Source organism: Penicillium robsamsonii, assembly GCF_028829455.1.
Source record: "Penicillium robsamsonii strain IBT 29466 chromosome Unknown utg000003l_segment0_segment0, whole genome shotgun sequence".
Lineage (NCBI taxonomy): Eukaryota > Fungi > Ascomycota > Eurotiomycetes > Eurotiales > Aspergillaceae > Penicillium > Penicillium robsamsonii.
In genome coordinates this window covers 3559092-3582539 of record NW_026643221.1, presented here as the reverse complement: position 1 = coordinate 3582539, position 23448 = coordinate 3559092, and the positions used below count along the sequence as shown (strand labels likewise).

Genomic DNA, 23448 nt, shown 5'->3' with positions numbered 1-23448 from the left:
CCCGGAGTCTCCGCATTTACTGTGACCACTTGGAGATGTGACTGTAACACTACATTTGTGTGAAACCAAGTACAATATCGGTATCATTAACATAAAATAAAGAAGAAAACAGTAGAAAACCAAAGGCTATTGAATGCCAACTGGGCGTGCTCCAGCGAGATTGACTACTCTGCCACCTCCAGCTGCCGCAGGCGCCCGAGGCTGCACCCAACCAGGAACATTGGAATCTTGACTTTCACGTGTAGAGATGGTCTGCCAGACATTGGGGAATCCGGTGGGTAAGATGCCTTTGATCTTGGCACCAGGAACTGCGAATCGAGGCTCGCGGTGGAGAAGGTAACCGCCCATCAGGCCCTGTGTGATCAAGGATGCGAAAATCGATTCAATCTCTTGCATCATAGATGCATCTGCTTCTGTTCTGTCGTCAAAGTCGTACGCATATGGATTCAGTTCGTAATCGCCATAATCCTCTTCTGGGTCTCCATCGACCAATTGACCCGGTTGATTGGGCTGCAATCGCCCTTCTTCGGTATAAAATCCATCCGGGGCCAAATAATCCCCATATTTTCCTAGTATCTCCTGATCGGTGGAGGGACTGGCCCTTCCATCGGCCTCTTCTAGGCGAGTGTAGTCGAGATCTGTGGGTTCAGAAACAACTTGTGATCCGTAGAGGTTGGTAGTGGCCGGACTATTTCCAGATGATGCGTGCTGTGCTTGTAGCCATCGTATAGCCACGATGAGCTTTTTGAGATTGAGGACTGGTGGAGGTCCCTTCTGCGCCTGCGCCTGTGGACCTCCCCAGGAACCTCCATACATGAAAACCTTGCGTGCAAAAGATCGCCACACAAGGATCTCGCATCGATTTCGGAGGGTAAACAGAATTCCTTTACGTGCAAACCATTCGGCGGTCGGCGAGCCAAAGAAGAGATGTTGTCGGAAAGCCAGGTAATCTCCCCGGACAATCAATCGACACAGTGGCTGGAAGTGTGCTGCTAATCCTTGTGCTTCTGGTCGTTGGAGGAGTGCCTGGGATGGGAATCGGCCTAAGATAATGTTGCATGGAATGAGGTATGAGAGGATCAAGTGCCGTTGACTTATGGCCTGACGATGACATTGGTCATAGGCGGCCTGCAAAGCAATGCGGGCAGGGAAGAAGAGGTTATTGGCGAAAAGGTAGCGCCCGAGATAGTAAAGGTAGGTGACACGTTGTGAGGCTGGGAAGTAGGCCAAGGGGGGTGATTGGGCGCTGATGCTTGCAAACATCTGCTCGGCGTTGCGTAGTTTGCCGCACTGTGTTTCGTCAGCACCAAGCTCCGAGGGTAAGATAGTCAAAAAATAGGCCGTCGTACCTGGAACAGCAGTTTTAGGCAGAGATTCGCCATGAGATAGATACCGATGCGCTTGCCCTCGGGCTTACCGTGAGGGCCGGGAGTGCCGGTGCGGTCAGTGAGGCACTTGATGAAGGCTTCGCGCACCACGTTGGCCGATTTTTCCACCAAAGTCACTTTCTCGATGCTCTCGTCCTGGGCCGCCAGGCCTTCCATTCGTCGAATATGTGCGATCAGGTCCGGCCGACGATCGAGACCCATTGCCAATTTTGCCAGGACTTTGGACAAGTAGAGAACCGTAGGAAGAACGACCACACCCATTTGACTATCTCCGAGGGCGAGTACACATTGACTACAGTTGATGAAAAGATTTGAGTCAGCTTAAGCTCGAAGATATGGGAGCATCCTCTGGGGACAGAGCGCATTCAAAATCCTCCACGGGGTAGCAAAACTTACTTGAGCAGCGCCTTCAATTGGTTGTATGTTTCCAGTAAGTTGTCGGTGTTCATGTCGCGTAGGAAGATCAAGTAAAGCTTGACGAAGGTCGGAAAGGCCGTCCATGAGCCACCCTTGGATCGCGGCACGAGAGGCTCGCATCGTTGGAGAAGTTCGGCTTCGGCTTTGGCCCCCGGGGCATAGTTCTGTCGTAGTTCAGTGACCATGCGCTGGTAAATGTCTGAGAGCGGTGGCTCGAGCTGAAGAAAGTCCTGAACTTTGGCGCCATCGCGCTTCTGGACCAATTCCTGCAAACTGCCGAGGAATTGGTCGAGGACGGGTGTTTGGCCCATGTTGAAAGAGCGAACTGCTCGACAATCAACTGGAAGAGTCGCACCAGATAAATTAATTTGATTGAACGATCATTGTGTTATTTAAATAATTTTAACGGTTAAAGAAACCAAACCCTTGGGAGGGTTGCAGAGGCAAGAGACTCATCTGTTGACGGCATTGATGGCAGAATCCGCCACCGCCCTTTGTATACAACCATGCGATGAGGGGGTTGAGTCGATTTTCGATAATATTCAATTGCGCTAAACCATTGGGCGTTCCAATGGAGATAGACTGAATAGCAGACTGATAATAGCAGTTCTATTATAGTTTAAATAGGTTGGCGCCGGTTCCTACATGTAAACTATCTCTACCTATCTACGGAGTACTATTCTTGCATAAGCGAACTCTCTTCCTTGGTAAAACTAGTGGAAATATTATCTCAATCTCATCAATCGATGATTTCAAAGTCATCGAGAAATGAACAGAGAAAAAAGGGGCTTGGAATCACGTTCCACGCAGTGTCATACTACATATTAGCTATAGTTCGACGATCTATACAATATACTTTGTACTTACAAGGTGAAGGCTTTCAAAGTTGGTTGTATTATCTTTACACAATGATAGGTAGTATTATAATTAACTAAGTGTTTGAAAAATTAGGTTTCTTTTTGCATCTTAAAGGACGAATGTCCCAGAAAATGAGACTTCTTTGTCGTTTAATAAGTGTATCCCGCGCGACATGTACATAGCCCTGGAGAGTCCCAATTCTTTATAAATGCTTGTAGTTATATTATTCTAAGTTTCGTTCCTCTCTATTATTGGAATTATACATGTAGGCACCCTGCACAGTTCCCATACTGTAAATCACAGCATATCAAAGCTGGTTGATATTGGTGGAATAGGTAAAATACACCAATTCAGAGACTTACGTGGAGTTATGAAGAATATCGGGGCACATGCATAAACCAAGCAAATACAAACATTACTAGTGCAATGTTCTAGTATATTATAGGTTGTCATAGTACGTGGATCCTCTTTTGGTCAAAAATCCAGGTTCCAGGACTTCCATGGATGATGTCATATCGCAACATCACATGTAAAAGAAAGGTATAACGTCACCCCGGTGGAAAGGTACAAATATTTTGTTTCTTTTCTCAATTGTCTCTTTCACTCAACGCAAAAATGGGTTCTGAGTCCTTTATCTCGGCGCTCTCGGCCCTCATCCGGCATCCATTCGTAGAGACCTTTACATGGCTCTACTTGGTTATGCAAACGGTGTTGGTTTACGTATTTTCTCCTGTACCCCCGCCCCCTACCAATACCCAGAACTCGAATCTTCCTCGAAAGAGAGTCGCAGTCATTGGCGCAGGCCTGACTGGTGTGTCTTCGGCTGCCCACTGTGCTGGCCATGGCTTCGATGTTCACTTGTTTGAATCTAGACCCAAAGAACAAGGATTGGGAGGCATTTGGAGTGTCAGTTCTACTTTCTTTCTAGTTGGTTGAAATACGCCTGCTAATACCTTTATAGAGAGTCAATTCCACCTCCGCATTGCAAGTTCACAGTGTCATGTACCGCTTCCATCCTTCGGTCCACTTCGACAGCGCATATCCCACCCAGCAACAGATCAAAGACCAAATCGTCAAGGTCTGGAAGCAATATGATCTGGAAAAACGCACTTCCTTTGAGACCAAGGTCACTTCTGTGAAAAAGAACAATAACGGCAAGTGGATTATCAACAATGACGAAGAGAAGTATGGTCTCTTCGACGGTATCTTGGCCACGGTAGGCGTATGTGGAGACCCTAAGATGCCACCGCTACCCAACCAAGAAAAATTCAAGGGTCAAATCTACCACTCCTCTGAGTTGGATGGCAAAAATGCCAAAGGCAAAAAGGTGCTCATCGTGGGAGGTGGCGCTAGCGCCATTGAGGCCTTGGAGTTCGCCGTCAAGAATGGGGCTGCCGAGATTGATGTTCTTTCTCGGTCCGATAAATGGATAATTCCTCGCAATGTACTCGTGCAGTCTCTTCTAGCCTGCAATATCTTCGGTCAAGAAACATCACTCTCGTGGATTCCCGAATGGTTCCTGCGCAAGTTTTTCTATCGTGATCTTCAAGACATTGCGCCAACAGACAAGGGACTCTTTACCGGGACTCCCATGGCCAATGACGAGTTGTTCGATCAGATCCGCGAGGGCAAAGCCCACTGGTTGCGAGGTGATATCGTTTCAGTGGAAGAGAAGGGTGTGGTGTTCAACTTCCGATCTAAAGGTGTCCCTAAGGGAGGACCTGGCCATGAAAGACTGGTCGAGGGAGATCTCATTGTTATGGCGACTGGTTTCAAACGGCCTTCATTGACCTTTTTGCCTGATGAGTGTTTCGATGAACCCTACGGACCGCCTAGTTGGTATCTCCAAGTCTTCCCACCCAAGTACCCGGATATTTGCGCGAACAACAGCACCTATGTCGATGCAATTGGTACAGTGGGCAATATGCATATTGGAATCTACACGCGATTCCTGCTCATGTTCTTGACCGACCCATTGACTAGACCTACTGAAGGGTGGATGAAGACCTGGATTGACTTCACCAGATTCATGAAGCGTTTTGCACCCACAGCAGCATTTGACTTCTTTACCTATGCTGAACTGATCTACTGGTACTTCTTCGTCCTTGTCGTCAACCCCTTCCGCTGGAAGTGGGCGCTGTTTGTGTTCTTTGGTATTGGTCGTGGCTTACCTTTGTCGTTTGTGGAAAAAGAGAATTCGTTCCGCAGGGAGCTGAAGAAACAACGCAAGCCAAAGAAGAATCATTAAATTGTGTATACATGATGTTTAGCCAATGTCAAGATGGAGGATGCATGTGCAGCAAAAGCTAAGAGGTTAATAATTGAATGAAAGGTTCTGCTGGCTGGTTTGCTTTGGAATTCAAATTCCAAGGACCCATGTATTGTATGTGATATGAAATCATATAGAGATAAGCGTTTGTATTCAGTGCTATCTATCCATTTATAGACACAAAATCACTTTTATCATTGCCCTTTAATTTCTGGTATCTTCTTCTCCATGTTGTAAGCCAAATTGCCCCCTCGCAAAAAGCGGCCTGGGATATAATCCTTCTCTTCCAGCCATAGTATAGGCCATAGCAAAGCCACACCCAGGACACAGAACAGGGTTGCAATGAGATGCCAACCAAAAACAATCCAATACCCGATATGCGGCATGAGGAACTTGATAAACTCCGATGTTTGATACAGATCTTCTTGTTTGGAAATGTAGTAAAGCTTATGGTCGCCATTGGTCGTAGCCTCGCTCTTGACCGATTCATATGTCAGATCCAAGACGGTCGTGAGAGTCACCGGAGCGACATGGAAAGGAATAAGCCAAATGGAGAAGATCTGGGACATGTTCACATAGAGCTTGAGCTTTTTCTCATCAAATGCTAGAGGACAGTCAGAGTTTACAGTCAAAATTATCTGTGAACAACGAGCTTTCGTATTGACATACCAATAGAATGGATCTCTAGCTCGATCCGGGGTGACATGATCTTATACCATTGAAATATCTTTGAAACCCACCATCTGCTACCTTCAAAATGGGGAACTCGGCAGAATGGATGAACAAAGGATGCATTGTTGGTGAAATATTCCTTAATGACGGTTTCTTGCAAAGAGGGCGGCGACTGTGTCAGGCGCCGGATCACGGTAGGTATATCGGCCACTACATGGATAAGTAGGAGGTATATACAGAAGAGGAAATTAACAACACACCTGGGTTTTCCATTTTGATCAAAAGGTTCAAGAGTGTTGCAAAGAAAAGAAACAAGATATATCAAGAGACAAGAGTGTTGGACCTGGGTGGGAATCCAATGACGTCATGTTCGACTTTCCCCTGAATTTAACATGTGAATGTCCTCTCGACTAGTTGGAACATATCCAATGAAATACATATGGGCTTCTTAAGTGATTTCTTTCAATACATCATTTAGAAAGGCTATATGAACAGTTATATTTATACCAGCATGCGTCATTATATTGCTAGAAGGCACAAAATATACACATATACATCCACAGCCCTTGACTGAATTGATCTGGTGAAATCATATGCTTCAATGTATGTCGTAGAATATAGATACAGATATGCATTGGTCAAGATGGACCTTGGGTAATCAAGAAAACTCCAAAGTGATTGAATTCCAGAAAGAAACGCCTTTGAACATGGAAATTGCCCATTGCAACCACTTTTTACCGCTTCCAGGAATCAACCTTCTTTCGTCGCTTGTCGAAGATCTGACCCATGCCCACACCATCACCACGTTGTCCGTCCTCGTTGCGGACTCGCTTCCGACTCTTCTCGAGTGCTCCACTGCTTCTGGATTTCCGGGTGAGACGTTCAATGTTATCTGCGCCTTCATTGAGACCCTTCCATTCATCGCCGCCGTATGTACCATCCTTTCCGAAGCCCTTTTTGGCCAATTCCTTCTTAGTCTGCTTCGGCAATCGGACAAAGTTGGTCTCTTCGTAGGTGGTACGCTCTGCTTCGCGCTCGCGGTCCTTCTTCGACTTGACCGTTCGGCCACCATCAATAATTGTGCTACCAATACTGGGCTCAGCCATGGGCGCGGACGACATTTCGGCGCTGACGAATTCGTCGATGACGTTGGATCGAATGGGTCTGCGGTCCTGGCGTTCGCGACGCTCCGTCGTAGGCAAGGAAGTTGGCATGATCCTCGGGGGGCGATAAATGCCGTCTCCAGGTCCCTCGGCGGCGGCGCTCTTGGAGGGCTGGGTCTTCTTCTCGGCCACTCCCTTGGCGAATGCAGAGACATTTGGTCGGTACGCCATCTCATCGATGTCCTCGTCGTCCTCGCTACCGCTCGCATCTTCGTCCTCATCTGATGAGGCTTCGCTGTCTGATGCCGCGACCTTGCGGGTTTTCTTGGTCTTGGTCGGCTGAGCCTTCTCTGTCCGCTCGGCATCCTCTGCAGCCTTGATGACCTTGTCGACCTGGTACTTCAAGCGTCCTTCCAAAGGACGAACACCGCGCTCGAGGAATACCCGAAGCTCGATCAACTTCTTGCGAATATCATCTTCGAGGGAGTTTTCGGTGGATTCGCTCTTCTTTTCCGGGGATTGTTTCGCCGACACATTTCGCAGTTGGAAAATAATCAGAAATACGAGGTTTTGCAAGTAGGAGAGGAGAATTTCGCTCTTGGTGTCGAGGAGAGAGATGCCGTCTTGGGGGGGCTCGATCGTGACATCGGAAGGCGCATCCTTGTGTGACTTGGGTAGAGAAGAGGCAGTTGTAGATAGACAGGTGTTCAGAGTCTCGAGCAATGTCGATAGACTTTGAGGGCGTGCAGACGCCTGTGCTGGAGCCATGATTGAGATTGATGGCTTTTAGAGAACAATAATTCGCGAACAAAAAAATTTGGCCGCTTCAACGATAACACTGGTCACGTGTGATAAGACAAGGCACTAAGGCATCGACAAGGCATCCTTTGATCGTCATTGCCAGTCTGTCACTCGCAGTTTGTTACTTTGGCATTCTACTTCCCCCGAGTATTGCGAGTTTATCACGGATGAGACCGTGAGTCTGCTTTTCTCGGGTAGCTTCTTGCTGTAAACAACCCCTTTTTCTTTTGCGATCGCCCATTGAGACCCTAGCTCTACTTCTGTCCTCCCAAACAAACAATCGAGGTTGACTTCTAGGCTCCCAAATTCTATAGACACACACCATGCGTTTCACCGATCGAGCCCTTTTTCTTTCCTCGACTCTACTAGCAATCCCTTCTTTGACTGCGGGCTTTTACCTGCCAGGTGTTGCGCCGACCTCCTACAACGAAGGACAAGCAGTTCCACTTTATGTCAACCACCTCACCCCAAGCCTTTCTCGCGATGATCAGCTCCATTCGGTCTTCTCATTTGACTATTATCATCCTGCGTTTGGGTTCTGTCGACCCGCAGACGGTCCTAAAGATGTAAGGGAATCTCTGGGGAGCATTCTATTCGGGGATCGAATTCGCACCTCGCCGTTCGAGCTTCACATGGCAAAGAATGAGACCTGCAAAGCAGTATGTGGAGAGGTCAAATTCGATGCCCGCAGCGCAAAGTGGACCAATCGGCGAATAGCTCAGGGCTACAACATCAACTGGATTGTGGATGGGCTGCCGGCCGCGCAGTTGAACTATGACGGTGTTACCAAGACCAAATTCTACAATCCTGGCTTCTCTCTGGGTGAGCTAGATGACAATGGGCAGGCTCTGCTCAACAATCACTACGACATTGTGATTGATTACCATAAGGTGGGCTTCGGCGGCAAGGCTCAATATCGCGTTGTTGGCGTACTTGTCCAGCCCGAGTCTCGCAAGGACTCCCGGAACTTAGAAGGGGGGACTGCTGAGTGTGGTACCCCGGGCAATGGTCTTACACTCAACGAGGACGGGGATACCACAGTCACATGGACGTATAGTGTGTACTGGAAGGAGTCCCCCACAGCCTGGGCTACCCGGTGGGACAAGTATCTCCATGTCTATGACCCCAAGATTCACTGGTTTTCTCTCATCAACTCGGCTGTCTTTGTGGTTTTCCTCGTGGGTATGGTCAGCATGATTCTAGTCCGCGCACTCAAGAAGGATATTGCTCGCTATAACCGGCTGGATTCGTTCAATCTGGAGGATTTGGATTCCACTTCAGCTGCGATTGAAGACGGAGTCCAGGAGGATTCTGGGTGGAAGTTGGTCCATGGCGACGTCTTCCGGTGCCCCAAGTCTCCACTGCTGCTGAGCGTGATGGTTGGCAACGGCGCCCAGCTGTTTATGATGATTGGTGTGACTGTTGGTAGGTAGTCTGACTCACGCTCTTATCTTCTACGGTACTAATTTTGACTCTAGTATTTGCCCTGTTTGGCCTTCTCTCTCCCTCCAACCGTGGATTCCTGGCTACTGCCATTCTACTGATTTCCGCCCTTTTCGGTTCCATCGGTGGTTACGTGTCGGCGCGAGTGTACAAGTCATTCGGCGGCGATGCTTGGAGGCGCAACATTATCATGACACCTCTGTTCATTCCCGGCATTGTATTTGGTACTTTCTTCATCCTGAATCTCTTTGTTTGGGCCAAGGGATCCAGCGGCGCCGTACCATTTGGAACTATGTTGGCACTGGTTTTGATCTGGTTTGTTATCAGTGTGCCATTGAGTGTCGCAGGCAGCTGGTTGGGATTCAAGCAATCGGTACTATCAAAGCCTCACCCCCATATCGAGACAAATGACTAATCTCACTTTCCAATAGCCGCTTGAGGGCCCTACCAAGACGAACCAAATTCCCCGGCAGGTTCCTCCTATGTCCGGTAGCCTGCGCACAATTCCGTCGATTCTGCTGACCGGAATTCTCCCCTTTGGTGCGATTTTCGTTGAGCTGTACTTCATCATGACCTCTCTCTGGACCAACAAGATCTACTACATGTTCGGGTTCCTGTTCCTCTGCTACGGCCTGATGATCATTACCTCTGCGGCTACCACCGTCTTGCTAGTGTATTTCTTGCTGTGTGCAGAGAACTACCGGTGGCATTGGCGCGCATTTGTAGGCGCGGGTATGACCGGAGGATATGTCTTTGTAAATGCGCTCATTTTCTGGGCGACACGGGTCAGCTTTGGTGGATTGACTGGGGCGGTACTCTATGTCGGCTATTCGGCGTTGATCGCCTTCATTGTGTTCATTCTAACTGGTACGTTTTCGTTCCCGTGTGTTCCGGATGAGCTTTTTTTGCTGACTTGTGTCCAGGTTCCATTGGTTTCTTTGCTAGTTGGGCATTTATCTACCGTATCTATGGCTCAATCAAGGTGGACTAGATGTTTCATTATTGGTACTTCTCATATTTAGCTTTGCATCTTGGGGTCTTTACGAGAGAAGACTTCCCTGTTCTTGTGTTTTATTCGTTTTCTCTTTTTGCTCCCCAAAAGCTCCTCATTGCTTGGAGAGGTCTACCTCATCGCAGATAGATTGAAAATGTTTTGATATGGAGAAATGGAAGTGGACTATGCGTATATACGCGGTAATGATATTGTCTTGATAGAAAACATTTGAAGTGCCAAGCCCAGTACCTCGGATGTTCTGGACTTCCCTATTGTTCTCTCGCCACCTTGATCTTCAACTTCTTTTCTTTCTTTAGAAACACCCGGATTTCTTGCAATAGTTCACTTTATCACCTTATTTCATTTTATTTCATCTTCCATCACTAGGGGCGTCCCTTGCGTATACTTGCCACACCTCAGCCACACCTCAGCCACACATCCCGCCTGTTTCTACCCCGCGTCACCACTCCGAGCTCATTACAAGGCCAGCTGTCCCCGATTTGGTTTGAATTTTGCGCTCTTGATTACTCTAGAGGCGTTTTTTTTATCATGGGAAAGTCGTAAGTTTTACCATCCGATCTCCCTGCTCGAAATGGCGGTGGAACGGGCCGCGCGGATTCAGCATGCGCCTTTCTCTCAGGGGAAACAAGCCAGGACCAAGATCCCAGTACCTCGGGCCTGAGACCGTGTTGAATATCACGCGACTTGAATACAGACCAGCGCTGACCCTGTACTCCGCAGTCAATCAAAGCTTTCGCCGACGCAGCTCGATGAGCTGCAACGGGCAACACATTTCGATAAGAAGGAGCTACAACAATGGTATAAAGGTATGCGGATATACGGGAATGTATGAGACACAGAGATTCAAGGCGCTGATTGTGGAAACGTCTAGGTTTCCTCAAGGACTGCCCGTCCGGTACCCTGACCAAGGAAGAGTTCCAGAAAATCTACCGACAATTCTTCCCCTTCGGCGACCCGTCATCGTTTGCCAATTATGTCTTTCGCGTTTTCGACTCGGACAACAGTGGTATGATCGACTTCAAAGAGTTTATCTGCGCTCTTTCCGTGACTTCGCGAGGCAAGATGGAGGATAAGCTGGATTGGGCATTCCAATTGTATGATATTGACGGGGATGGGAAAATCACTTATGACGAGATGCTGGCCATTGTCGAGGCGATTTACAAGATGGTATGTACAATGACGTTTGCGAACAATATCATACTTGAATAACTAACGGGAATATAGGTCGGGTCCATGGTGAAACTCCCCGAAGACGAAGATACCCCGGAGAAACGCGTACGGAAGATCTTCCGCATGATGGACAAGGATGAGAATGGAAGCCTCGACATTGAGGAGTTCAAAGAAGGCAGCAAACGGGATGAAACTATCGTCAGTGCCTTGTCGCTTTACGACGGATTGGTTTAGATTGTTGCTTGGGCGAATACTGGCGCAATGTGAGGCATTCTCTTTTGGATGGGCGAGGGGGATGCATTGCATATTCCCTGTTTCTTTGTTTTCTCTATTTCTCTAGTTTTATTTCGTTTCTTGTCTTCATCTTTTCGATTACCCCCCCATGTCTTTGTATATTTGAGACAAGTACAACCTTGGTAGTGAAGTGTGTACAGTGTCTATCAACTTGGATTTGGCTTTGGCTTTGGATTTTACTTCTTTAGTCGACTATAACCTCCTTCAGGCTAAGCAGGAATGGTTTGACAGGAATCGAATCAATCAACCGTCGTCTCGTATATAGTAGTATGTCACATCAAAATCACTCAAGTCGGCCTCGCCGCAGACTAACTACCAGCTCTTCTCCATTCTATCTGGAAGTGATGTACAAGGGTATCAGGAGATGCAAGAGCCAGTCCCCGGCATGCAGGGCACGATCTAATGTACTGAAATGAAAAATGCAAGGAAACATGGAAAACAAAATATGTATCAAAATCATATCAAAACAAGAAGAAATGCATGCTGATCAGATGATTGATGAAGAAAAAGAAGAAACTCGTGAGACAGCGTAAAGAGGAATCAATATAGATCAATATCAGCCAATATCAACCACATGCTAGCGAAAGAAGCACGAATTGCACGAGATCTGGAGTGCATGATACACAACCATCAAGCCTCAGAAGCAGTTGTGCAAGGGACGAGCAACTTTCTGAGAGTGGGCTAGGATCATCGGCGATCAAAAAACCAGCTGCTGCGCTTCCCGGTCGCTTCCTGCGATTGTACGCCCGCGACGTTCGCATTCGCCGGCCCGTCGCCGCCCCCACGTAGTGGCTTCGCGATACGCGATCCCCCGAAGCTAAAACTCGCATTTCCATCCATGCTCGGTAAGCCGCGGGTGGAACCTTGTTTCGCTGCTTCGAGGCGTTCCTTTACAGCAGTGAGCTGAGCTTCGAATCTATAAGCGTCGTTAGTATCGGGCACCATCAAGCAAAACATGGAGGAATAAGTCAACACATACCGGTGGTTGGCTTGGGTAAGTTTCTCTTGACTCTCCTGAAGCAGGGCTTCCAGGCTGGCAATGCGCTCGTTTCTTGCAATCAACTTCCGCTCAGCGATTGCGACCTCCTTCTTCAAGCTGCTGTTTTGTTCCACGAGTTGACGTTGTACGTGAGTCAATTGCTCCAAGTTGCGCTCCAGGAAGGCCATCTTCTTCTGCTGAGCCCGGTTATTTGATGATCGAAGGACGTTGTTATACTGCTCTCGTGCATCGTCCAGGGAGATCTCTAATTCGACGACACGCTCGCAGCGGTTTTGCAGGTCACGCATGAGAGACTTCTTCATAGCATCGAACTCGGTGATCTGCTGTTGCAAAGTTTTGCTTGCGGCGCCATTGGTGGAGGTCCGGGATTGGGTGTCGACAAGAGATTGTCGCAACTTGGTCAACTCCTCATCTTTGCGCGAAATATCAGAACGAAGTTCCTCAGTCGCCGCAGTCTCAGCCTCCTTCTTTGTCACGTAAACCTGCTCTAGTCGTCCTCGAATCTCTTCCACGTCGCCCTCACCCAAATTGCGTGTCAAAAGACTCTCATATTCTCGCTGAAGGTCATCTAGCCTCTTTTCCAAGTCAGCACGACGGCTGTCCTGCAGCTCGCCAAAGTCACTTCGGTCGTTCACGGTCAGCTCGGCTTGTCGGATAAAGCCTTGCGCCTCGAGAAGATTCGTGCGAAGCTCAAGGATATCGTCTGGTGCAATGGCTTCACCCTCGGAGCTGATTTGGTGTAGAGTATCGACGCTCTGGATGAGGTCCTGCAGCTTGCGCTCGTTATCGGAGAACACATCGCCACCGAGGTCAAACCCAGCCATCATCTTAGCCATCTTTTCACTCTTCTTCTTTTCCTTCTCATCCAGTGCCGCAGTGGTCTCCTTTGCCCTCATTCGGACATCTAGAAGCTGCTGCTTCACTTCATCTAGCTCGCCTGTGAGTTCCGAGTTGGCCTCCCGGAGGCCATCCATGGTGATGGCGACTTCCTTGCTCTCATAGGAGACCTTCTCGAGCTGCATGCGGAGCTCGTTGACTTCTGTGCCTAAGCGCTCATTATCTTTGCCAGTTCGTGCGCCATTCTCCTTTATAGATCTAAGCTCGTCGCGTGCCTCGCGGAGGCTGCGCTCCACGTTGACAATGTGTGACTCCTTCTCTGAGAGCTGGTCTTGGAATTCATTCTCACGGCGCAAGAATTCCTCACGCTCATCCTTCTCCAGCACCAGGCTGGGGGTGCTTGATCGATCTCCAACCCGTGAATCTGGGCGCGGGGTTTCTGAACGCGCAGTCTCCTGTAAACGCGAGGGGGTACCCGGCCGTGGGCCGCGGGCTTCAGTCTTCGTGGCATTGACGAGTTCATTTCCCCGCGACGGAGTCCACTGCTCCTTTGGGACGCTGTCACCGCTGCGCCACATAACGATTTCGCCCTCGAGCGCTGAGATGTAGTTCTCGAAATTCGTCACTTGGCTTTGCGCCTTGCGCAGCAGTTGCCTCATCTCTGAGGAGCTTAGCTCTGCATTGACCTTAGCCTTATTCTTGATAGCCTTTGCGCGCACACCGAAGCGCAAGGTTGAAATTGTTTCCGCGTCGTTGTAGCTGCTGGGCGAACAGTTGATAATCAAGGTAGTTCGAGAGTTTCCACCGAGTGATTCTTGGAGAATTCGAGTGAGTTTAGAGTCACGGTAAGGAATGTGTGTCGATTTGCCGTCAGTCAATGCGTTGATGACCATTCCGAGGGCACTCAAACTCTTGTTGATCTTTTTGGCCTCCTCCAGAGTCTGGCCACTTGCGCCGGTCTTTCCAACCTTTTCACTACCAGCCAAATCAACCAAAAACAATTGACCACTCTTGGCGGACCCAGTCTCGACATTCTTTTGGGTGACGGTGATAACGAAGATGGAGTGGGAACGAGACGATTCCTGGTTCATGTTGGTCGCGGCTACGGCGCGTGCTGCTCCTCCCCGGCGCATAACTTCGTAGACCTCCTGCACGCTCGACACGTAGACTTCTAGCAATCCTTTGACGTAAACTCCGCGGGCTTTCTCCTCGTGGACTGGCAAGTTGTCGTTTTGGGGCACCAGCAAATCACGGATTCGCTCCATGTAAATTTCCATATAGCTGACCCGTACGGTGTACTCGATGTTGCTCGGACTAGTGAGGATGCTGGCGAAGATTTGCTCGATCATGCGTGGAATAATACCTTTCTCTATGTCATCATCGATGTCGGAACCCATCATTGTATATGATTTTCCGGCACCAGTCTGACCATAGGCAAAAACTGTTCCGTTGTATCCATTTAGAATATCGTCCACAGTCGGTCGGATAGAGAAGTCGAAGATGTCGTTTTGCGCAGTATCCATAGGGAACACCCGATCAAATGTAAAGGCCCCCGTACCCTCTCGGGACTGAAATATTGTCAGCATAGCCTTCGTGACTTCTGGCTTCAGTACAGACTCACGTTGATGCTACATGACTCTTCATTCTCGAATTCGACGATGGGTTTACCCCCAGAGGCCAATTCGACCTTGTTTTGGGGACGGAACCTAGCAACCACTGCATATGTTTAGTCAGTCTCATTCTCAGTAAAATGCGCCTTAGTTTATTGTGGCAGTTTGTGCATACCCTTGATGGTGTTCGACCCCGCGGACCTGTGGAACGTTAGTTACGGCAAACGCACGATAGGCCTAAGCACACTCACGCCATATTTGTAAAATGTGAACTTTGCTATGACACGCGAAATCTAAAAGGTAGACCCCAAGAAGGGGTAGGTAGAGCTCGGAGTTCCTCAACGGTGTTTGAAATGGGAACTCGTCTGTTGCGGTGTAGTGGCTCGGAGGGGGGATGGGTTGGGAATCAGGGGGTCCACGTGCACCGTGGACCAAAACGCTCAAGAAATGAAGAAAAGGATAAAGTAGCAGTTAGGCCGCAATGAAAGGACGGCCAAACCAAGAAGACCTACAACGGGACTTTGCAGGGGAGGGGGTTGACGCGCAAGAGTGGGATTTCGACTGTTGACGGTCACCCCCGTTTGGGCTTACCGCCCCCGGACTCGGATATGCACCCTGCAGATAAGCTTAATGTATAGAGAGAACTATACAAGCATACATGTATAATTGAACATCTTATATACTTGGATGCCAATCTGTTGTCTCTGCACCATGCCAAGGGATTGTAACACAAGTTCTGCTGGAAAATCAGGCTAATGCACTAAAACTAGTTAAACTATGAGACTAATTTAAAAACTCGCCTGGCATGACTAGACGGAGGATGAAGAATCATGAACTAGAGATATCAAAAAAGGGAGATGGAGGAAAAAAAGAGAAAAGAAAAGAATACACAACCTGAAAGAATAAGATACCAAGCGCCAAACCCCACGCTGTGCAGATCGAACGGTCAAGCTGCTGTGCTCATTTATAAGACTATCAGCCCATCGAACTCGGCTCAGCGAATTTGATTGCTCAATTGTCTTCCCAGCTTTTCTCGACCGTCTCTCGCACTCGCTTGGTGTACTCCTTGCGGTTGTCTTTGTAGAGGTTCGAGGCCTCGACGTTGGCCGGAGACGAGGTGTTAGGGTCATTCAAGAGACTAGAATTGACAAGCCACATATTAGCATATGCATAGTGATCCTTTATAGCTAAACCAGCCCTACCTTTGGATACTAGTAAGAATGGCCGCCACATCATAGGTCGGGCTCCAGCGGTTCTGCAAAATGTCGAGACAGAGCTCACCGGTTCCATATACATTGGGATGGAACATTTGGCTTATAAACTTCACACCTGGAGGCTTGTTGGGGTACTGTTCTTCGAAATTCATGACCAGGCGGAATGTGCCATCTTCGAACGGCGTGTCGGCGGGGCCGATGATGACGGCATTCCTAGCATTCCATTAGAACCATTGTCAACACCTTCAAAGAATACTCTGGGATAAACCTACCATGTCATGACATTATCAGCGACTGGGGATGCAGAGACTCCGGCCGGAGGATCGGTTTGCATGCGCTGTGAGCATGAAAATGTTAGCGGAGGCGAATCATTTTAGAAACAGAACACTGGGGAAGAATCTAAAAAGTAAATTGGGCACAAAACGACACATAGAAAGAATTTCAGACGGGCTCATTTATGGATACAGCCGAAATGTTCGAATAGCCTAAGGTGAGGTGATGGTATTAACGCGTACCTTGAAGTCCCGCATGAGACGACGGCGGGCGGATGTAGACATGATAGAACAATCGGGGGAGGTGTAAAGTGATTAAAATAGCTTGCTAAAGCTGTGAGTATGTAGCTAAAGATCAGGACCTTCCAGAGACAGTCAAGTGCGAAGGGAAAAGAGAGAGGGGAGAGGGTAAGAGGAAAGGAAACCCGAAAGTCATTGATACGGTAAGGCGATATGCAGCGAAGCGATGGAGGGGAAGATCGGAGGAAATATCCCAATGGAGAAACCCGCCCAAGGAGGCTAGATTCAAGTTAAGAGAGCTTCAGGCCCAGGATCTCATGACTCAGCAATGATTATGTCATACCAATGGCGACCACCTTGGGAGCCTCGGTCCAAGCGGAGAGGCGGTTATAGGCGGGTACACGGGCGGATAAATTCCGATATGCACATGCAACAGCATTCCTCCCGCTCTTTGATCTTGAATCTCTCCTCTTAATAGCCCTCTCATTCTTCAATACCGTCAACTCACCAAATTACCCTTATCTTAAACAAATCATGATTACCCCAGGCATGTGTGCTCGTCTCCCCAAGCGGGCCTTCCCCGCATTTCGCGCCCAGCGACAGTTCAGTTCCGCACGCCCGACATGCAAGGAGATTCGGGAAGCTTACATTTTGAGTGCATCTCGAACACCAACAGCAAAAGTATGTGGGTTTGGAATGATGCTCTGGGTACCAATTCACTAACTTACGGTTGGCCAGTTCAATGGTTCTTTTGCTTCCGTATCAGCACCTGAGCTTGGCGCCGTTGCAATCAAATCCGCCCTAAATAAATCCAAGGTACCTGTTGAGAAGATCACGGATGTGTATATGGGAAATGTTTTGCAGGGTTCAGTAGGCCAGGCACCTGCCCGTCAGGCATCTATTTTCGCTGGTCTCCCTTCTACAGTCGAAGCTACGACAATCAACAAGGTCTGCGCGTCTGGCTTGAAGGCAGTGGTACTTGCCGCACAAAATATTCAACTGGGCTTGGCAGAGGCCCAGGTGGCTGGAGGAATGGAGAACATGACTCGCGTCCCCTATTATATGGCACGTGCCAGCCAATTGCCCCCCTTTGGTGACATCAAGCTTGAGGATGGTCTCATCAAGGATGGTCTATGGGATGTATACAACAAGTTCCACATGGGCATATGCGCAGAACACACTGCGAAGAATTATGATATCTCGCGGGAGGATCAGGATTCATATGCCATCCAATCATACGAGCGAGCTCAGCAGGCTTGGAAGGAGAACAAGTTTGCCGATGAAATCGCCGTGGTTACTGTGAAAGGTAAGAAAGGTGACACCGTTATCGAGCGGGATGAGGGCTTCGAAAACTTGCGTGCCGATAAGTTGAAGGGCCTGAAACCTGCCTTCCTGCGAGATGGGACTGGTACTGTGACCGCTGGCAACGCATCTACCATGAATGACGGGGCATCCGCTCTGATTCTGGGCAGCAAGGATATTGCTCGCCAATATGGCGCTGGCAGCCGTGTCTTAGCCCGTATCGTTTCCTCGGCCGATGCCGCCATCGACCCCGTCGACTTCCCAGTGGCCCCTGCGAAGGCAGTCCCGCTTGCGCTGGAGCGTGCCGGTATCACCAAGGACCAAGTAGCGGTATGGGAATTTAACGAGGCTTTTGCAGCTGTCATCAAAGCCAATGAAAAGGTTAGTGCCGTGTTCGTCTACCTTCCAAATCAAATCTAACTCCTCCAGATCCTCGGTTTGCAAAATGCCAAAGTCAACATGCTTGGTGGCGCCATCTCTTTGGGCCATGCTCTTGGCAGCTCAGGATCCCGTATCCTCGTCACCTTGCTCCACCAACTGCAGCCCGGCGAGTATGGAGTGGCTGCAATCTGCAACGGCGGCGGTGCCGCGACTGCGATGGTTGTGCAGAGACTGGATCGAGTGGATTGATTCTACTAAAGATTCCTGCAGTGTCTCTGGGCAAGCAAGTCATGACTTGATACCCTCCAATAAACGATCTAAGCTTGGATATCATCCTGTGTAGCGGGCACATGTACATTTCCTGTGATTTGGATAACAAATTCACTCACCTGGTTTCTTTCCGGGTCCTTCTCTGTAAAATTCTTCACCTGTTTCTTCCGGAGCTTTCTATGAGTATAGTACTACGCGCGTATGCGCACGCTGCCTTATCCCTCTCTCGATCCTCTTTCTTCTTCCCTCAGATCTCCCAGAAACTCCCTTAAATCCATGAATCTGTCGTTTCTTCCCTTGTTTTTCCGTCTTATGTCTGTTCATGCCATTTTGCGTTTCAGGCGACCCTTGGCTGGCCATTTTTATTGGTGCCTGATTCCTCAGGAATCAACACAGAATGGAACCCAAACAAAAGCAGATCTCTCGCGACCCTCCCTCATATCTTCATACTTTACCTCGCAAACCATTTATTTACCAAGAATGCCGGCGCAGCAAAAATCCTATCTTTGACGATATGCTGAACCCTGTGGCCCTATCGTTATCTCCATCCTGCCATGACGCCATTTCTTGGTCCCCGGACGGCGAGATTGCTATCGCTGCGGGTGAATACTTTCAAGTCCTGGTATGTATCAAATCATCTCATGAGCTTTGATATGACTAACATTTTGGCAGACTCCCAAAAATGGCCCCGATGATGATGCCGCTCCCAACTCAACTCAAGATTGGCTCGTGGCTCGTGTTAGAGCCAACTTGTTTACGAACTCTGAATGGCCGAACTACCTTCCGGGAAATCGAGATGATTTTTCGGTCGCCGCAGACCTTTCAGAAAGCAATGTCGTCAGTCTAGCTTGGTCACCAGCAGGATTAGGCAAATATCGACGTAGTGTGCTAGCCGTGCTGACGTCAAATCTGGTACTGTCCCTCTGGGAGCCCATTGGACTTAAGAAGCAATGGACTAGGGTCGCCGTCGCCAATCATGTGTTTTGGCCACAGCTGCAACCGTCACATGACCCAAATAGTCATGGCTTTCGGAAGGTTAACATTCGATCTTTCGCCTGGTGCGAGTCTTTGAAGCCTTCAACGCCTACTGCAGGCTCTTCCTTTCTACATTCCCATGAAAGTCGCTGGGGCATCCCACTGCTAACGGTGGTGAACGACTTTAACGAAGTCATGCTGGTGCAGGTCCGCAGATCAGACCCAACAAATAGCTCTTCCAAGCCTTATGATCTTCAAATCCTGGCGCTTCACTCTCTAAAGTACCTGGAAACAAAGGGAAGCCGGGTCTGCTCTGGGTCACTATTCGAGAAGGCAATCAGAGAGAAACAACGTACTACTGAGCTCTCGTGTGGTCCGTGGCAGATTTCACCCGCGACGAGCCCAGGCAACTTTGGCTGCGCAGTCGCCATGATAGCTGCGGTATGTGGAACGCAGCTTCGGCTAATGAAACTCCAAGTCACTATCGGAACCTCTCTCGGAGAGACCTCGCAACAGTACATGTTGGCCACAGATCTGATAGAGCATCCTTTGGACCAGTTGAATTCGAAATGGGCATATCACAACCTCGCTGGCCCTCTTCAGTGGCTCCATACTGTACGGTCGATCTCTTACATCCATCCTGAATGTATTATTCCGCTAATAAAACCTAACAGGGATCGTCCACAACGATTGCTCTGGCAGTGGGCGCCATGGCAGGTTTCATAGCGGTATCCATGCCCTATGATGCATACACGGGTAGCGTTACTAATTCCGATGCCTTTGAATTCCATGATTACCCGATCTATGAGCCAGAAACCGAGGACAACAAAGGCTGCCGAGTAAGGCACCTGGAGCCGATTGCTGGTATGTTATACAAAATGTATATTGCCCTTTCGGCACTGCTGACCTGCTCTAGCAATGCTCGCTTCCACGAATCAAGAAAATGGCATATGCAATCTCCACATAGGCACGCTCGGTGGAGTTGGCTTAATTACAGAACTTCGCCAACTCCAAAGCGTGAATGCTCTGCAACAGCCAAAATGGAAACGCATGATTGAAGAGTTCCAGGATGATTATGACTTGGAGCACGACTTAGGTGGAATGTCAGTCTCGAGGATCTGGGGACTCGCAGGCCATCGCAACATAACTGCAGCTATCTTCACTTCACATCCCACGGACATGATCGAGTATCGCATCACCTCTGACGACAGGTCTATGATTGTTTTTTCAGAGGAGGGCGAACCCACGAGAAACACCCAAGCCCGATTTGCGGTGCACATCCCCGATGGTCAAACCTCCGACAACGACCAGACAGGGGAAGTGATACGCTTCGTGCTACCTGGTGGCGATGGCAATATTGAACCTGACACGGAGAGCCAACGCCTGATTTATGCCGTTGCCTGTCGTGCCATTGTGGGCGAAGAGGACAAGTCGCTTCGAATTCGCGCTCGGCAGTCTCTGGAGCGTCTAGCAGTAGTAACAGGTGCGGATCTGAGCGATGAAATTTCTAAATGCAACGGAAGTCCCGCTCCGATATCTGCGAAGTCAATGGATCAACTCAATGGCCCAGGCGGCCACATTTACGAAAAGTGCGAAGTTTGCGATGCGGCAATCGGGTGGCCGAAGGCCCAGTCGGCCCAGTGCGCCAATGGCCATGTTTGGGGTAAGTTACCTTATGGTTCACTTGTTAGCCCAAAGATGTTAACCTTTTTCATATAGAACGATGTGGACTGTCCTTCCTTGCCATTCAAGAACCTGGCATATCCAAATATTGTTTTGTCTGTCGCAAAGAAGCCCTTGATGAAGAACGCGTGGCATGCGTGCGTGGGGGGAAACAGGGTCGAACATTCGATGCTCTATTTGAGACATTTGATACCTGCTTGCAATGCGCAGCCAAATTCCAGGCCAGCTACTAGGTGTCCTGGAACAGGATTTGCAATGATAACAGAATATCTCCTTGGGGCCAACGGCTGCAAACAGGATGGGTTGTTAGGTAGCCTGAAAATGTAACATGATAATGCCATAATGATTCCAACGAATAATCATATTCATGTCTTCACAGAAAGCTATCTATGTCAGCCCAATAAGGGATCCCGCAATAGGATTCCATTCGTCGTCCCATCGTCGAGAGCTTTCTTTTTGTGCACCCAGGCGAAGACTCTCCAATTTTTCACTCTCGCCGAACAGGTCGACCAGGTGCTCAGCCAACTCCTCCGAGCTCCCAAATCCCAACCCATTGACGCCCTCGGTGACCAACTCGGGCCATGCTTCGAAACGATCCCATCCCACAACAGGAAGACCAGCTCCGAACATATCTACAACCTTCATGGGGAGATCTACCCCACTGCTGCTAGTATGCAGACTGACCCCTAGAGATGCGGATGCCAACAGCTGAGCATAATCTGGTACACTCAACCACGCAGTTCGAATTGTGACCTTTTGCAGCTTGCTTGTCTTTTCAAGAGCGGCAATCTGTTCCAAATACATTTCTTTTTGTGGGCCCTTCCCTGTTATGATGGCCAAAACATCGGGGAGGTGAGGCTGTGTTGTGGTGGCCAGCTCAGAGTATCGAAGAAGGGCATCGATAAGGACTGAGAAATCCTCATCCGCAGTCCATGAGGTTGAACTGACCAGGACCTGGAGAGACCCTGCTTTCAAAGAAGAATGAAATTCTTTAGTTTCCGGTAGAGTCATTAGGAACTCTGTCCGTGCATTTGGATCGAGGATAGGATTGAAGTGGCTGGCAGGACGGTCGTGCAGTGGCAGAACAGGGGCTTGGAGATTGAAATCCTTCCTGAGAACGGATTTCATAGCATTCGTGACGCACAAATGAGCCGTAGCGGATTTGCAGAATACCTTCTCATACCACATCGACATTTTCACCAATGGATGGCTTTGGCCGAGTTTCAATGCGAGTATGGAATAACCAAAATTATGCCAATCAATGATAAGCCTGGTTTGCCGCAAGAAACAGATAATTGATGCTACAGCCAGTGTAGGAATGGAAGGCGGATTCTTTTTTTTATCCCCGCAAGGGCGAGTCAGTACTTGAAATGATTATTGAGACACTTCCTTTCACAAACATACCTGAACCAAAAGCCATTGAGACGGTTTTGTAGTATATGCTAGGCACTTCCAGAGACAAGCAATCTGGAATAACACCTTCAATGGCCCGTAAATTGTAAATAGCAGCTTGTTGCTAGTTTGTAGGAGAGCAGGATGCGGGCGAAGCGGAACAATCGAGATGTTGGGGTTAGATATGATATCAGGATGAGGATCAGATTCTGTTCATAAATGTTAGTTAGAAATTCTATCTTACAGTCTCTATGGAGAGTTTTGTACTAACCATTATACCCAATAATTACCACGTCCGCGCCTTGTTTCGCAATGCTCAATGCATGATACTGCATGCGCGGGCTTCGACCAATGTCGCCAAGAACAAGGATTTGAACACATGTCTTGCGCCTTTTTGCGTCATTGAGTCTTGGAGGAGATCCTGCTTGTTCTGGCTGATATTGCGAAGGGAGTAACAGGATCAACACAGTGAGGGCGCTAGACAGAACGAACACTACGCTGATCAGGGTCTCGATCATGATGGCAATGGCACTTCAAGTATCCCGCTCATGGCATTGACCAGCTTTCAATCACATCAGCGGCCCATGGAGAGCTAAACTACAGGTCAAGTAGCTCAAGGTGGAGTATCAACAGTTCAATGTTTTGAAAGCGCGTCGACATCTGATACGTAATATCTGATAAGGCTTCACGTGATTCCCCTTACACGAGAACCTTGGGACGATGGGCTTTTCCCCGACAGTGGCAATCTCTTTGTGAGCCTGTACTGGCGCTAACTTCTATATACTTTCCTTTATTATCCTATTCCGCAATGCTGTATCTCCTGACAACCTGCCCGCTAATCT

General features: G+C 48.7%; 11 protein-coding genes across 11 annotated transcripts; 5 read left to right on the top strand and 6 right to left on the bottom strand.

Annotated features, from left to right (window-relative positions):
- Positions 1 to 126: 126 nt before the first annotated feature.
- N7447_006080 (uncharacterized protein) lies at positions 127 to 2116 on the bottom strand (the record flags this gene model as incomplete). Its single annotated transcript, XM_057230342.1, has 3 exons — positions 127 to 1290; positions 1350 to 1680; positions 1785 to 2116. The coding sequence occupies 3 exons, from the start codon at positions 2114 to 2116 to the stop codon at positions 127 to 129; spliced, it is 1827 nt and encodes a 608-aa protein (XP_057085432.1).
- A 1162-nt stretch (positions 2117 to 3278) lies between these two features.
- Positions 3279 to 4911, top strand: N7447_006079 (flavin-containing monooxygenase; the record flags this gene model as incomplete). The annotated part of the gene is made up of 2 exons (XM_057230341.1): positions 3279 to 3569; positions 3625 to 4911. 2 exons carry the CDS (start codon positions 3279 to 3281, stop codon positions 4909 to 4911), a joined length of 1578 nt encoding a protein of 525 aa, XP_057085431.1.
- A 215-nt stretch (positions 4912 to 5126) lies between these two features.
- On the bottom strand, positions 5127 to 5877 carry N7447_006078 (uncharacterized protein; the record flags this gene model as incomplete). The annotated part of the gene is made up of 3 exons (XM_057230340.1): positions 5127 to 5536; positions 5602 to 5814; positions 5865 to 5877. The coding sequence occupies 3 exons, from the start codon at positions 5875 to 5877 to the stop codon at positions 5127 to 5129; spliced, it is 636 nt and encodes a 211-aa protein (XP_057085430.1).
- A 461-nt stretch (positions 5878 to 6338) lies between these two features.
- Positions 6339 to 7475, bottom strand: lcp5 (small subunit rRNA maturation protein LCP5; the record flags this gene model as incomplete). The annotated part of the gene is made up of 1 exon (XM_057230339.1): positions 6339 to 7475. The coding sequence occupies one exon, from the start codon at positions 7473 to 7475 to the stop codon at positions 6339 to 6341; it is 1137 nt and encodes a 378-aa protein (XP_057085429.1).
- Positions 7476 to 7831: 356 nt separating this feature from the next.
- Positions 7832 to 9942, top strand: N7447_006076 (transmembrane 9 family protein; the record flags this gene model as incomplete). Its single annotated transcript, XM_057230338.1, has 4 exons — positions 7832 to 8933; positions 8987 to 9324; positions 9383 to 9818; positions 9875 to 9942. The coding sequence occupies 4 exons, from the start codon at positions 7832 to 7834 to the stop codon at positions 9940 to 9942; spliced, it is 1944 nt and encodes a 647-aa protein (XP_057085428.1).
- A 552-nt stretch (positions 9943 to 10494) lies between these two features.
- N7447_006075 (EF-hand domain-containing protein) lies at positions 10495 to 11370 on the top strand (the record flags this gene model as incomplete). Its single annotated transcript, XM_057230337.1, has 4 exons — positions 10495 to 10505; positions 10687 to 10772; positions 10838 to 11133; positions 11191 to 11370. 4 exons carry the CDS (start codon positions 10495 to 10497, stop codon positions 11368 to 11370), a joined length of 573 nt encoding a protein of 190 aa, XP_057085427.1.
- Positions 11371 to 12117: 747 nt separating this feature from the next.
- On the bottom strand, positions 12118 to 15133 carry N7447_006074 (putative kinesin family protein (KinA); the record flags this gene model as incomplete). The annotated part of the gene is made up of 5 exons (XM_057230336.1): positions 12118 to 12346; positions 12410 to 14835; positions 14889 to 14983; positions 15053 to 15078; positions 15129 to 15133. 5 exons carry the CDS (start codon positions 15131 to 15133, stop codon positions 12118 to 12120), a joined length of 2781 nt encoding a protein of 926 aa, XP_057085426.1.
- Positions 15134 to 15888: 755 nt separating this feature from the next.
- On the bottom strand, positions 15889 to 16648 carry ubc2 (E2 ubiquitin-conjugating protein RAD6; the record flags this gene model as incomplete). Its single annotated transcript, XM_057230335.1, has 4 exons — positions 15889 to 16015; positions 16080 to 16304; positions 16364 to 16428; positions 16607 to 16648. The coding sequence occupies 4 exons, from the start codon at positions 16646 to 16648 to the stop codon at positions 15889 to 15891; spliced, it is 459 nt and encodes a 152-aa protein (XP_057085425.1).
- A 489-nt stretch (positions 16649 to 17137) lies between these two features.
- N7447_006072 (thiolase family protein) lies at positions 17138 to 18535 on the top strand (the record flags this gene model as incomplete). The annotated part of the gene is made up of 3 exons (XM_057230334.1): positions 17138 to 17284; positions 17342 to 18286; positions 18335 to 18535. The coding sequence occupies 3 exons, from the start codon at positions 17138 to 17140 to the stop codon at positions 18533 to 18535; spliced, it is 1293 nt and encodes a 430-aa protein (XP_057085424.1).
- A 418-nt stretch (positions 18536 to 18953) lies between these two features.
- Positions 18954 to 21447, top strand: N7447_006071 (uncharacterized protein; the record flags this gene model as incomplete). The annotated part of the gene is made up of 5 exons (XM_057230333.1): positions 18954 to 19178; positions 19229 to 20146; positions 20206 to 20395; positions 20448 to 21194; positions 21251 to 21447. The coding sequence occupies 5 exons, from the start codon at positions 18954 to 18956 to the stop codon at positions 21445 to 21447; spliced, it is 2277 nt and encodes a 758-aa protein (XP_057085423.1).
- A 154-nt stretch (positions 21448 to 21601) lies between these two features.
- On the bottom strand, positions 21602 to 23124 carry N7447_006070 (chitobiosyldiphosphodolichol beta-1,4 mannosyltransferase; the record flags this gene model as incomplete). Its single annotated transcript, XM_057230332.1, has 3 exons — positions 21602 to 22546; positions 22619 to 22815; positions 22878 to 23124. 3 exons carry the CDS (start codon positions 23122 to 23124, stop codon positions 21602 to 21604), a joined length of 1389 nt encoding a protein of 462 aa, XP_057085422.1.
- Between the last annotated feature and the right edge of the window lie 324 nt (positions 23125 to 23448).